General features: G+C 37.3%; 1 protein-coding gene across 1 annotated transcript; it reads left to right on the plus strand.

Moving 5' to 3' along the window:
* Positions 1-6,923: 6,923 nt before the first annotated feature.
* Positions 6,924-10,050, plus strand: LOC310997110 (transcription factor Ovo-like 2; the record flags this gene model as incomplete). Its single annotated transcript, XM_083986723.1, has 4 exons — positions 6,924-7,023; positions 7,168-7,403; positions 8,936-9,119; positions 9,728-10,050. 4 exons carry the CDS (start codon positions 6,924-6,926, stop codon positions 10,048-10,050), a joined length of 843 nt encoding a protein of 280 aa, XP_083842849.1.
* Between the last annotated feature and the right edge of the window lie 5,054 nt (positions 10,051-15,104).

The raw sequence follows: 15,104 nt of genomic DNA on the forward strand, positions 1-15,104 counted from the left end.
CACTAAAACTTCCACTTGTCATACTGTAGGTCCTCTCTGTATGTTTTTTTATTTTATTTTGGCTACTACTGATAAAGAGCTGGTTCATTGCAACTTTCAAGCAGCAGGGCAAGTTGTACTATAACACAGATGTCACAGAAGTTGTGTTTTGTGTCTCAAATGAAATACACACACCGTACACTGCAAAAACTCAAAATCTTTCCAAGAATATTTGTCTCATTTCTTGTCAAAATGTCTAATTTCTAGTCAAAACTAATCTATTTCCACTTAAAATAAGACACATCACCTAAAACTGAACTTGTTTTTATATCATTTTCATTTGTTTCGAACAAATTTTCACTTAAAATACTGTAAGTAGAAAATTCTGCCAGTGAAAGCAAGATTTTTGTGCTTGTAATAAGAAAGAAAAACTTGCTCCATTATCAGATTTGTCTACTTATTCCAAGTGAAAATATGCTTGAAAGAAGTAAAAAGTGTCTAAAAACAAGCTACTTTTAAATGTCATGAGTCTTATTTTAAGTATAATGAGATTTGTTTTGACTAGAAATGACATTTTGACTAGAAATAAGACAAATATTCTTGGTAAGATTTTGAGTTTTTGCAGTGTAAGTGTGTATACTGAGCAATATATTAGTTTTAATTCAACAGTGAAAGGTCATGTTTGGACTCAGAACAGAAACAACAGTGTAGCAGAATGCAGAAGTTAACAGGAGTGGGAGTGAAAGTAGCAGCTGTTGTGCATGTGCATGTTTCTGCTGTGTGATCTTTGTTACAATAAAACAGCAAAAATCATCAGTTTTCAGATTTTAATAAACAAATCACACATGTATGACCTTCTGCTTCACAACAACAGTAGCCGACACCGCGCTACCCCCACTACCTCCACCCCAGACTCTGTAACACAACCACAAAAAAGTCGTACTTCGCTTTTACCCATACTGTGGTAGCAGAGAAAGAAGAACTGCAAACTTCATTATTTTTTCTACTGAGGGTCTGAATGAATATTAGTTCCAATAAATAGGAACACATTCAAATATGAAAATCATACCTTGTTTTATTTTTACACCAGGTCTGTGGTTTTGTTTTCCTGTGAACTCTTTTGTCTCCGTTTATAGTAACAGCTTAAAGGGCTATTACACGGAAGATGAGCTGTGTGTTTAAGTAAAATGATTTAAGTAAAAAGTTTTAAGAGCTGTTTTTCAGATGCATCCTCCAGACTTTATTGAACCATGTAAGCAACTTGAGTAAATTTATATGCAGAACAGTATATTTATCTCTAAATATAATGTGTTCTGTGTATGTTTCTATGTCTGTGTGTGTGTGACCAGACACATACATAACAGCCAGATGTTGAGATGCGTTCAACATCTCGCTGTTAAATGTGTTTTACAGTCAGGGATGATATTTATACACCACGCTTACTCTGCTCTTTCTATGTAAAGTATTACCAGAAGACTCCAGTGTGTGTGTGTGTGTGTGTGTGTGTGTGTGTGCGTGCGTGCATGTGCCTTACAGTTACGTACATTCTCAGTTCTGTGGTGTCCTACAAACACCAAATCATATCCTCCTTCGTGTGTAGTTCCTTTTCCCCTACTTGGCCTCAAAGACAGCTACAGACACACAATAAAAACACAGTGTCATGTATTGTGAACAACAGCTGTTTTGTAACTATCTCTTAATGTTCTTTTTTTTTGTTTTTTTTGTGAATTTATGCCCTCATTGACCTTTAAAGGAGGATCTAAAAGCAGACCCCCAAACTAGTAGCCACTAGTTAATCAATAAATGTCATCATGTATCTTATTTGAGCTTCCTTAGCTTCTCACAGAGCTTCTTTCACAGGCCGCGGTCTGTCTCTCTTCTGTTGGCTCCTACTGATCAGATGCAGATGAGGCTGTCCTCCTGTTGACACTCTTCTCTGGCAGACAGACTGTTCCTTCATCAGCTCTTAAGGGGATGTCGCCACCTGCTGGTTCAGGCCGTGACTGCAGCTCATCCCTCTGGTGCTGTAAAGAGTCAGTCTGCAGAAATGTACTGTACACTGCAAAAACTCAAAATCTTTCCAAGAATATTTGTCTTCTTTTTTGTAAAAATGTTTCAATTTTAGTCTAAACTAATCTCTTTCCACTTAAAATGAGACTCATCACCTAAAAATTTACTTGTTTTTAGATCATTTTCACTTGTTTCAAACTAATTTTCACTTGAAATAAGTAGAAAAATCTGCCAGTGAAAGCAAGTTTTTTGTGCTTGTAATAAGAAAGAAAAACCTGCTTCAAAGAAGTAAAAATTGTCTAAAAACTAGCTACTTTTTATGTGATGAGTCTTATTTTAAGTATAATGAGATTTGTTTTGACTAGAAATGACATTTTGACTAGAAATAAGACAAATATTCTTGGTAAGATATTTGCGTTTTTGCAGTGTAAGAAGCCATGGATTCAGAGTTCAGAGGAGAGAGAGAGGGGGAGTGAAACAGTTACTGTGCACAGTGTGATTCAGACTTCAGACTCCTCGTGGACTTGTGTACCACTTAGACAACTGTATTTATGCAGGAATATAACTTCCCCAGACAACAGTATCTGTAGCCATCGGCTAACGGCTGGATGGATCTCTAGTCATCTGACCGTTACCGTAGGAACTCTTCTGTACATCTGCTGTAGTAGCTATACGCCCTCAAGGGAAAAACACTCCAGACCGCTCATAAACATTACACTGGGTATGGTTCATCATGTGATGCACCTCTTAGAAAACCAGATAAGTCACGCTTGATGTCCTGCAGGGGTTTCATTTCCCTTTGTTTGTATCTATCTGTGCATGTGTGTGTGTGTGTGTGTGTGTGTGTGTGTGTGTGTGTGTGTGTGTGTGTGTGTGTGCATGAGATAGTATTACACGGCAGTTTGCCTTCCAGAGCACAGACTGGCACACGCTCAATTTATTTGACTTTAATAGTGCAAACAGACTAAAGTTTCTATGTCTCTTCAATAGAGTGAAAGAGGACAAAGACATCAAAGACACACACACACACACACACACACACACACACACACACACACACACACACACACACACACACACACACATACACACACTCTGGGTTTAATATTCACACTAGCACTGCCCCCGGTGCTCAAAATAACTGATAAACACACCAACAAAGTAATATTTCTCTGAAAGGAGCAATATATTTCTACACATGTGCACATATGCACTTAACAAAATCTGAGCCTTTTATATCAGAAAAATGAACGGTTGAATATTAGCACGATAAAAACTATAAAAAAAAACAAACATGTGATGTGTACTTTGATCCATCATAAGTGTTGGGTTTATAGTTGATAATTAATGTTATTATCAATAAATCGTTAATGAAACTGACTGAAGCTGATTCATCATGTCTCTTTGTGGAACAAGATTAAAAGAATTTAACAACTGTTATCAAAAATATTATATAGCTACTGATATACATTTATAAAACTGTCAGAATGAAGAGAATACACTGCAAAAACTCAAAATCTTTCGTCGTATTTCTTGTCAAAATGTCTCATTTCTAGTCAAAACTAATCTGTTTCCACTTAAAATAAGACTCATCACCTAAAAATGTACTTGTTTTTAGATCATTTCACTTGTTTCAAACTAATTTTTACTTAAAATAAGTAGAAAAATATGCCATTGAAAGCAAGTTTTTTGTGCTAGTAAGAAAGAAAAACTTGCCCCACTATCAGATTTTTCTACTTATTTTAATTAAAAATATGCTTGAAAGAAGTATAAAGTGTCTAAAAACAAACTATTTTTCATGTGATGAGTCTTATTTTAGGTATAATTAGATTTGTTTTGACTAGATATGACATTTTGACTAGAAATAAGACAAATATTCTTGGTAAGATTTTGAGTTTTTGCAGTGTGCATAGCTTTATAAAAACACATTGTGTTTTTAAATCACTTATATAAGATAAATGTAATCAAAGACGGCCTCCAAAGTTTCCCCCCTGGATGGAAATAAACCACAAACAAGCTGTAATCAGTTACAGGATGACCTGACCTCACCTTGCCTCTGGTTATAGCGCGTGGACTTAATCAGCCTCTTGGATTGTTAAAGAGGGTTAGTCTGAGGAAGAATTTGTTTAAGCTCCATGCAGCTGCAGATGTGTCCAGGTCTTCAGGTGAGGTCAGTCTGCACCTGAGATGGAAATCCTGGCTCTGGTCCAGTGTCACGCCCACATCTGTCGTCTCCAGCCATGATTGTTTTTTTTTCTTTTGTTTTGTTTTTTTTGGCCTTTTCTGTTATTTCCTGTTTTGTTTTGAAATGACTCACCTCTCGTCTCATTTCAGACAGCTTCACTTCCCCCCTTGCCTCGCCCTGATGTGATTCACTTGTTTCTATCCCCCCTAGGTTTAGTGAAAAAAAACTTTCCTTCCAAAGCACTTTTCCTTTAATTTTCCTTTTATTTGCTCTCTCATTTTACAGATTAAAGTCGGTTCTTGGTCAGCTAGAAACAGGATTGAATAATTGGGGTTGATCGCAACTGTAATGCTGTTAAATTATTTATTTATTTATTTATTTTTTGGCTACACTTGTTAATTATTGGATAATTATTTCTTTCTATGACTCTGATTGCAACTGTAATACTGCTTAATTATCTATTTATTTTATTTTTGGCTACATTTGTTAATTATTGGATACTTGTTTCTTTCTATGACTCTGTACTTTCTATGTACTTTTGTACATCACACTTTATCTTATTTGCTATTGCTATTTTAGTTGTTCTTTATATTTTAATTTTTTTATTATGTATAGTTTGTTCTTTATATTCTTATTCTTTATATTGTTATACTATATGTTGTTATCGTCACTGTGTGTCTGTAATGCTGCTGCACTGTAATTTCCCAACTTGGGATCAAGTCTATCTATCTATCTATCTATCTATCTATCTATCTATCTATCTATCTATCTATCTATCTATCTATCTATCTATCTATCTATCTATCTATCTATCTATCTGTCATGAAGAGCTCTAATGGATATAATGGAAAATTGATTTGAAGGGTAGGCATCTATAAGCTAGATAGCTTCAGCCTTTCGATCTATTTATGAACTAGTTGAACTAATGATGGTATTATGGAAGGTTGACTGATTGTGATTGATGCTCAACTGTAAATAATTTTGTGTTACTGTAAAGATTGAATAAACTACTACTACTACATTTATCTACAGCCGCAGTGAGTGGACAGAGATTTCGAAGTTAGACAAATGTCTTTTGCAAAGTGGAGTTGGAGTTTCACCATTTCATTTTCATGCTGCAGCACACAGCGACTTGTGTTTTGCATACAGTTAGAGCGAGCAGCTCCGACGACGGGCAGCAACACACACAGTACAGTCAACAGTCTCCTGCAGGCTCTTTAGGAAGCTCTGACTATCGGCTCATATCAGCTTACAGGAATCAAACAAGCCTCAAGATGCTGGTAGTTATGCAAAAGTATATTCTGAATATTGTGAATGGTGTGCTCTCTCATTTGACCAATTAATGTAAGTGTAAAATACTTCAAAACCAAAAATAAATCAATAAAATATGGAAAAAATAAACAATCCTTCTTAATGCATGTAGCATACAGTCGTAACACTTTATAATAAGCAGATATTAGTCACTGTAAGCATTAATAAATACTGAATTCTTAATTTATAACGTATTCTACTCATTAGTATGTAGTTTATAAATACAGTTAGTACTTATCAATGACAAGTAAAACATTTTTAACTGTGTTTAAACTACATACTAATGAGTATTCATGTCTTATAAATGATGAATTCAGTATTTAATGCTTAACTAATGCTTAATAGTGTGAACTTATTATTATATAACACAGTGGACTGTATCCTCCAGGGTTTTCCAGTCATCTTTGAGCAGCATTTTAGTGTTTTGTATTTAGTTTCTCTATTTCTAAATGTCATAGTAACATATTATTCATAAACTGGAAGATTAAAGTGTGTTTCTGTTTGATTTTAACATTTAACTTTCCTGTGCTTTCCCCTAGATTAACCTAGGTACTGTTGAAATACGCAGCATACAGTAAATGGACCATAGAAATTGAGACAATACAGGCTTCACTGTGCGTGTATACAGTGTTGCTGTGCAGTTTGTGTTACATTATCCTGCTGCTGTCGTTCTTGGAGTGACCTCTATCGCTATTTGCATGATGGGGTTTAGTCCGGAGTTAAATTTGTATTTGCCATGCAGAGTCCAGTGAAATAAGATGAAGATGCACGCAGTTCATTTTCCTCTTCGGTATACATACGCTGACTGTGCAGACAATTAGATAAGGTTGAGCAGTTTACTTTCACAATTTAGTGAAGAAGTGAGACATTTTATCTACCGGTTTGGACATTTAAATCCATCCCTTCTGTCTAAAGTATCATCTGTTTCCGTTCAGCATGCAGCGGGCAAGACAATGTGATTGAAAAGTGCCATCATGTATGTGCAAGTATGTAAACAACACTCATTGGACAAATGATTGACGTCTTTTCAGAGTGCGTGAATGGTCTTTTTGTGTACTTGTAGACGCTCTGTAATCCCAGCATACAACTGCAGCTGAAAGAAAAGAGAAAAGAAAAGCAATAGGGGCTGATTTACCTAGCAGTTAAAGCTGTGGCTCCTCTGTTCTTGCTCCTGTTACTCAGACCATGCCCTTTGTCTGGGGCCAAACTTTGCATGTCAAGGGCCACTTGAATGCGAAGCTCCCCGGATTCTCACTACCTGACATGCAAAACCGGTGGGGGACCAGTTAAAATGGCACACACGCACAGTCAACACAGGTGTACACCAGTCAAAACACTGCCCTGCCTCTTACCCATCATACACAGCACTTAAGAATTCACCTACTGATAACAGATCATAGCCTAGTAGCTCAGATTGAGAGACAGGGGGACTGAAAAGATGCCGAGATCTTTCCTCGTGAAAAAGAAACGTGGGGCTTGTGGAGCTTGGCAATGGAAAGAACCAGAACAGCTGGAGTGGAAAGAAGAGAATAAGGAGGGTAAGAATGTCAAGAACCTTTTAAAATGTGTTTTACTTGTCAACAGGGAGCAGTAACAGTTATTTTATCATCGTTAACTGTCACCGTTTACGTGGAAATTACTCTGTTTTTGACTCAATTTGCTCAAACAACTCCCTTTTTTAGTGAGTGAAAATGCTAAAGAGCAGATCCCCTGCAGCCCCGACACCCGACAGTCCACCACGGTGCCTCAGCCAGCGACCGCCGTAGGAAATGGGACAGCAGCGGGGATGAGAGTCCCTGTAGCGCTGGCAGCAGCAGCAGGAGGACGAGGGGCCGACGCCAGGCTGGACTGGTCCACGCTGATGCTCCACGGCTCCTTCTACCACTCCAGTAGCCTGACCCTGGTCAGCAGAGCAAAGGTAAGCTCAGATATAGTTCTGCTTTCTTGACATTTTTTCCTCAAATGATTGTGTCAAGTTGTATGATGTTGTATTCCTGATGACAAAACCTACAATGGATAATCAGGACTGACGGTTTAGGGACCAAGGACTAGCCTATCTGACATTTCACTGCATAGCATGAGATAAAAATATAAAACCATCTCCTATGATGAATTGTAATTTGATTTTCTTAATGTTCATTATTAAATATCTGGAAACTATAAAGTGATACAATGGGGAGCCTGTGTTAGCATTTGCAGGGTCAGGTATCTTGTTTTGGCATGCTGAATATATAATCTAGCGGGATAATCCCTATGTTCCCTATGTAGAACCCTTTTTTAGAAGAAGGGTTCTATGTTCCCTGCTTTTCCCCCAAAGGACCCGGGGAACAAGCAATTTTTGTACCCATACCTGGAAGTGGAGTTGTGACTTTGCAGATTTTTGCCTATTTCTGAATAGAGCTTGCTACTGTGACGTAAACAGCCTAATGCGGCGCAATGCATTATGGGGTTGTGCGGCTTTTGGAAATTCTGACACTTGGTGTGAACGCAAAATTACATTGAGTTTGGTCTTGGTTGGCTAAAAGTGACAGAGGGAGAGAGCCGGTGGAGTCTATGGGAATTTGAGTTGTGACTTTGAGTGAGAAGTGTAATTGTCCCATTGGTTGGGTTTATAGGCAACGAAGAAGGAGTTGGTTAAGACCAGGTAGAGGTTAGACAGGCCAGATAGACAGAGAATCCAGATAAGTAGAGAGAGTCCATCGACCAGCAACAGCGGGGGACATAGGACCCGTATTTTGAAAAAAGGGTCCTATGTTCCCCAGTATAGTATTGCGACCGGCGAACATAGGACCCTGGAACATAGGTACTGTACGCTCCCAATCTAGCTGGGAGTGGTTAGTTTATTCTGTGGGTCAACCAACATGTCAACGTACTTTAACCCTAAAAGCAACATACTAGTTAGCCTGATGTATCATTACCTGGTTGTTGTTGTTAGCTGGTTAGCTGGTGATGTTAGTGTAGTAGACTATTATGCATAATATGAGGAGGGTGGTATAGACAGTCTATACCACCCTCTGTAAAAGCACTACCTTGTAAGGTAGTAGCTACTTTTTACCACAACGCCAATGCTCCTGGGCACATGACGTCTGTCCGACTACCTATTTCTCCAACTTCCCATTTCTCCGACCATACATTTCTTTATTTTTGCATCCATTAGTCCAACCTCCCATTTCTCCAACTTAAGTAACCCTAACCCTAAACCTAACCGTAACACTGTAGTATAACTCGGATTAATGGGTAGTCTGAGAAATGAGCGGTCTGACTTTTAGGCGGTCGGACTGACGTATGCTCCCCACTCCTTGACATTGATTGTTTAAGTTTTTGGACTCTGGAAATAGTTTCCTCCATGTCCAAAGTCTTCAACTGAGTGGAGAGCTTGTGACTGTGAAACCTATTTTGTTATCAGTCTCTTGTAACACCATGTTATTTATCTCTCGTCACCAGCCTCGTCCCCGTAGCTCCCCGGGCTCTGGCGATTACGTGTGCTCAGTGTGCCACAAGATATTCCCTCTGCAGCGCATGTTGACCCGCCACCTCAAGTGTCACAGCCTGGTGAAGAGACATCCCTGCCGATTCTGTGGGAAAGGATTCAACGATACCTTCGACCTCAAAAGGCACATGAGAACACACACAGGTCAGGAACTTTGCACACGACACGTACGCACACACTGCAAAAACTCAAATATTTTAAGAATATTTGTCTTATTTCTAGTCAACATGTCATTTCTAGTCAAAACAAATCTCATTATAGGCTACTTGAAATAGAAATCATCACATTAAAAAGTAGCTTGTTTTTAGACACTTTTCACTTCTTTCAAGCATATTATTACTTGGAACAAGTAGAAAAATCTGATAGTGGAGCAAGTTTTTCTTCCTTATTCCAAGCGCAAAAAAACCTGCTTTCACTGGCAGATTTTTCTACTTATTTCAAGTGAAAATTAGTTTCAAACAAGTGAGAATTATCTAAAAGACAAGTTAGTTTTTAGGTGATGAGTCTTATTTTAAGGGGAAAGAGTTTAGTTTTGACTAGAAATGAGACATTTTGACAAGAAATAAGACAAATATTCTTGGAAAGATTTTGAGTTTTTGCAGTATCATGCATAATATATTGAGATGTAACCTAAGCTACAGCAGTAAAATAAATCAATGTACTGCAAAACCACTGATGCAAACGTAGCCGTGCTCCCAAACAAACAAACAAACAAACACTGAGACTCTCTTGTCTGTCTTGTCCTGCTGCAGGTATCCGTCCCTACAAGTGTGAGCTTTGTGAGAAAGCCTTCACACAGCGCTGCTCTCTGGAGTCCCACATGAGGAAGATTCACAGCATCCACCAGCAATACGCCTACCGCCAGAGACGCTCCAAGATCTTTGTGTGTGAGGACTGTGGTTACACCTCGAGCCGCCCGGATGAATATTTCCTCCACGTGAGACAGTGCCACCCCGGAAGTCCCGCTCTGCGCCGGTACTACCGCCGCCAGGCCCACGAGAACAGCAGCTTCGCACCAGCAGACCGTAAACTCAACCCCTACTTGCTGTACTCTAACCCTGGATACTACATGTAGTTAGTAGGACTAAATCTATTTCTTGAATGTGTATTGATAAATTTGAATGAGGTTTATTTTGTTAGATAATTTATGTATTGTGTTCATTCTTTAGTTTATGTTTCTAACAGGATGTTTTAAATTTGGACTCACTTGCAAAAACTCAAAATCTTTCCAAGAATATTTGTCTTATTTCTTGTCAAAATGTCTCATTTCTAGTCAAAACTAATCTCTTTTCACTTAAAATAAGACTCAGCACATAAAAATTAACTTGTTTTTAGATAATTTCACTTGTTTCAAACAAATTTTCACTTGAAATAAGTAGAAAAATCTGCCAGTGAAAGTTTTTTGTGCTTGTAAAAAGGAAGAAAAACTTGCTCCACTGTCAGATTTTTCTACTTATTTCAAGTGAAAATCTGCTTGAAAGAAGTAAAACGTGTCTAAAAACAAGCTACTTTTTAATGTGATGAATCTTATTTTAAGTATAATGAGATTTGTTTTGACTAGAAATGACATTTTGACTAGAAATAAGACAAATATTCTTGGTAAGATTTTGAGTTTTTGCAGTGCTGTTAATACACCTTTTATACCTGTTTTATTTACTCATATTAGCGCCATGTTTCTTTGCTCTGTGGCTTTATCAACACAATAAAAATTAAGAATCCAAAATTATTATTGCATACTGTATGATGATTAAATTCTTGGTAACACTAAGGGTCCCTTAATTAACGTTAGTTAGTACATTATTAAGCATTAATATATAAACTAATGTTTTAATTAATGCTGAGTAATGCATACATAATGATAACTAATTACATTATTCAACTTTTAGATTTATTAACTAACTTTGAGTAGTAAACATTAATTAACTGCTTACTAATAGGCTACATTAATTAATGTGTTTCCTAATCCTAAGTAATACATAATAATGATTGTTAATATATCTGTTAACAGTTCATTAATGCAAGGCACCCTTATTGTCAAGTGTTACCCAATTCTTAAGCGAATGTACAGCCTTTGAAAAGAGATTAGTGATAATAAATTAATTATAATGGCCTCTGTTTATTATTTAATGTTGACATATGATATAGTCTATAGTTATTCACGACCAAAAGCCAATAATGACTTCAAAGTGTACATTTCCCCAAGAGTGGCCTCTTGAATCCATGAACGCTCCAACCTTGCTGGTTGGATCCTATGTAAATTAAGTTAAAATGATCTGCTGGATGGATCAGACAAAGAGCTCAGTGTTGGAGAACTGAGTCCATGACGAGTGATGCCAATTTAATATATGGAGAAAAGTCATTACAGAAGAACTGAGGGAATTGCAGGTGTGATATATGTGATATATTTGTGTAATATGAAAATACTGTTATTCCTATTTAAAGGTGCATACCCATGTTTAATCTATACAACATAATGTTTCAAAGGAATGTTTATTTGGTTTCTTCAAATGATTACCTTTATTATCAGGTATCAAAGTAACCAAGCTGTTGCTCTATGGTTGTGAGATGCAACACTTTGAGTCGCTCTCAGTTCATATTCTGCAAAAAATACGAAATGGATGTATGTTCAGAGGACATTATAAACTAACTGTGGGTCAGAGCAAGTGTGAATAAGGATAAGTGTTTTATGTGAAGATGGAGAAAAGATCTACTGACGAATTTTGATGAAAAAACATTTATTCGCCAATAATTTGTAAAATGTTTGACTCTGACCTGCTAATAAAGGGATTTTATATCAAACTGGTCATGGAAAGCTATTTCTTACATGGAGTTTTGTACATTTACAGTAGCTCTTCTCTTACCGATTGTCAGGGAATCAAAGTCATCGTGTCTGTCAACTTAGTAAGATGAGTAAATCCAAATAGAAAAACAAAACATTTATTTGCTCTTATCTTGTACTGGCTTTATGTGTTACATTTCAGACAATGGTAATGGTTTTACAATAAATAGAGCAAAAGCAGCTGATATAATAATGCAGCAGAGAGTGAAACCTTAAGCACAACACATCAGTGCAATATGTGCTTTCCACAAAATGTTTCATTGAAATCAATCGTTCCTCATTTCTCATCTCATGGATTAAGTTTGCCATGATACAAATAGTTGGCACCAATAATAATAATAATAATAATAATAATAATAATAATAGCCACCAAATTTGGTACCACAAAATTGACAATAGACAGTGTGCTGACACATACACACACATATACACACAGAAAGACACACACACACACCTCTCTGCAGTAGTTTACGCTGACAAACATGGTGACGGACCAATGGCGGGAAACTATTACTGAACATCATGATCATCAATGCTACGTTAGCCTAAAGAAGTTAACAATTGTGTTTGTGAATGTTGTGTTTGTCATATCACAAAAGAGACATACAGCAGTAGAGCATGAACATTTTTAACAACAAACCTTCACACAACAGACCTGGATGTCCGTCTTACATCCTTTTTCTTTGAAATGCTCATGTGGCACCGTTTGCTCACTGGCATTTTAACATTATCCCTGATTATCTGCATCAAATGAAATGACACCAGTCCTTTTCTCCCAATAAATCATGGCAAATTTGCACCGTCACCTACAATAAGTCTACATGCAATTGTTTGAAAACCAGTAGGGGTTATTATTACCGTATACTGCCTTCAGAACGACCTCTCCAGTAACTCTGACATTAGACTGACACTTCAGGGTTGAGGTTAGGGCTGTGGAGGAAGCTGTGGTAGTCATATCCTCTGTAGTGTCTGTATTGTTCTGTGGACTTGAAAGGGAGAGTTTGCATTGTACAATGTCACAAAAATTTTATTTTAATGGGTTTTTAACCCCAGTTCTGGTAAATGTATCACTTTCAGCTTTTTTTTTGTCACTATTATACAGTATGTGTTCATGGGAGGACCTGAAATAGCACGTTTAAAATGTAAAATTTGGTAGTTTTCATTTATACAAAATGTAACTTTGGTGGCTGCATCTGCTTCATTATTCATACTGTATATACATTGTAGTGGAGGACTTTAGACTGCCTTCGAAATGTATAAAAAATGATGTCAGTTATAGTGAATGTGCTCTACACCTGCATGAATATGAATGGATGTTAGAAGTCAGCTAGTAGCCACACAGTGGTGAATGAGCTGGTTATTAAGCATGAATGAAACAGCTGATGTCGATGTCAGTCATCCTACAGTACAAGCGTGACTTGTTCTGCTTGAATCACCTCTGATACCAAAACAGGCACATCAAAAACATGTCTATACTGTAGTTGTGCAACGCAAACATGTACAAACCACCCCTAGGTGCAAATACTCTATGATACATAAGAAAAAGTTGTATCCATTGTAATTACTCCAGTGTCTTTAGACACCTCCATTATTCTGCACACTTTATTGTGCTTTGGTTGCTATAGGTGCTGTCATTTTAAACTGATAAAATTACCACTGTGCCCATCGATATCCACTGAAGAACCCATAATGACGAAGGAAACATTTTTACAGTTTTGAAAATCTCTTAATCTTGGTGAACACGACCGGGTTCTCACATAAGAACCAATTTTACAAATAGGGGAACACCACCATTTCTTATATATTTTGAAAATGAGAATATGTACATTGTTATAATCAATTATAATTGTAATTGTAGAGTGCCACTTGTGAGCATTAGAAGTACTTTTTATACCTTCTCTGACCTTCTGCTCTTGGTCGAGCTCATATTGTGGATGATAGTACCATTTTGCACATTTTATATTGTACATTCGTATTGTACGTATTGCGTTATTCTAAGCTGCCATATATAGGTATTTCCTTTTTATAGGTTCAACCGTCACTAGCTAATTTTTCCAAAGTCAAAAGACTTTGTTAGATGTTAAACAGCTAGCCAGATAACTGTGTTCTCCCTTAGAACAAGTGTGGGGTGAGTCGGGGCAATAACTGAACTTCCTGATTCAAGAATTTCCTCACAGCATCTCATACTGTAGATACTAAGTACAAAAGTACAAAAGTACAAAAGTATTAAGACCCTCAGCTATGACCCTATGTGCTAAGACTCAAAATCTGTTTACATTTATTGGATATGTACTGTATAGACCTTGACATTGGACAGGAAAGAACTTAAACCCAAGTGCCTTTATGGTCATGGCACGATGGGAAATTAACTGCACTTATACACACTGTAGAGTTACATGCTGCACTTACACATTCACTCACACGTTCATATGCTGCTTTTTCTCACATATCACATTGTCTTACTTAAGGATGCAAATGGACAAGTGGACTAGCTCCTGCAGAACTTCCCCCAGACCTCCTTATAGTGAATCAACTCCTGCCTCTTTGAGTGAAAGGCATTTGACAGCTGATTTGGACTTTTTGCATTACATTACCTGGCTAATACCACTCCTATGAAGGAAATGAGGGATCTATGGAAAAAGACTAAAATGTGCTCAAGAGATGAAAAGGATCTCAAAGTAACTGCTGTCGAAGGGACTGTAAATAGAGATCGTTCAGTTGGTTTTCACTTTGACATAATGGGTTATTGGTTGCATTGAGGGGCAAATGGCAGTTTTATCAATGTAAAATCCACTCTATACCACAATACAGTTTGTAATATAAAATGCCTGAAGATACTATACTCATGGAGTGAACCTTACAGGTACTTGAAGTGTGTTTTGGCCTGTACCAGATTCAGTGTTCACACAACATTGACAAATTGCACACAGTTTGAAAGCTGTAGGTCTCCCGATTCTGATCTGTGCATAGTGTTTTAGGATCCCTGTACCATACAACCCGTTTATGGCCCAACAATAGAATAAAAACAAAAAAGGAGACAAGGCAAAAAGGGGTAAGGGTTAGGGTTAGCATAACCCTCCACACCACATGTTTGTTCCTCCGTAACTTTGGTTCAGTAACTTCTTCTACTGACTAGATCTCTTTGGTTGTAAAAAAAAAAAAAAGACAAGTTCCTTTTCAAAAGACAACAGAGTAACCTTAGGTAAATATTTCTGGCAACAGGTTAAAGTTAGCCGAGACTCAGGGCGTCTCTACCGTAACCTTTCAGGCTGGTGGACGGACAAGGTAGG

The sequence above is a fragment of the Trachurus trachurus genome (assembly GCF_905171665.1).
Source record: "Trachurus trachurus genome assembly, chromosome: 14".
In the NCBI taxonomy this organism is placed as follows: Eukaryota; Metazoa; Chordata; class Actinopteri; order Carangiformes; family Carangidae; genus Trachurus; species Trachurus trachurus.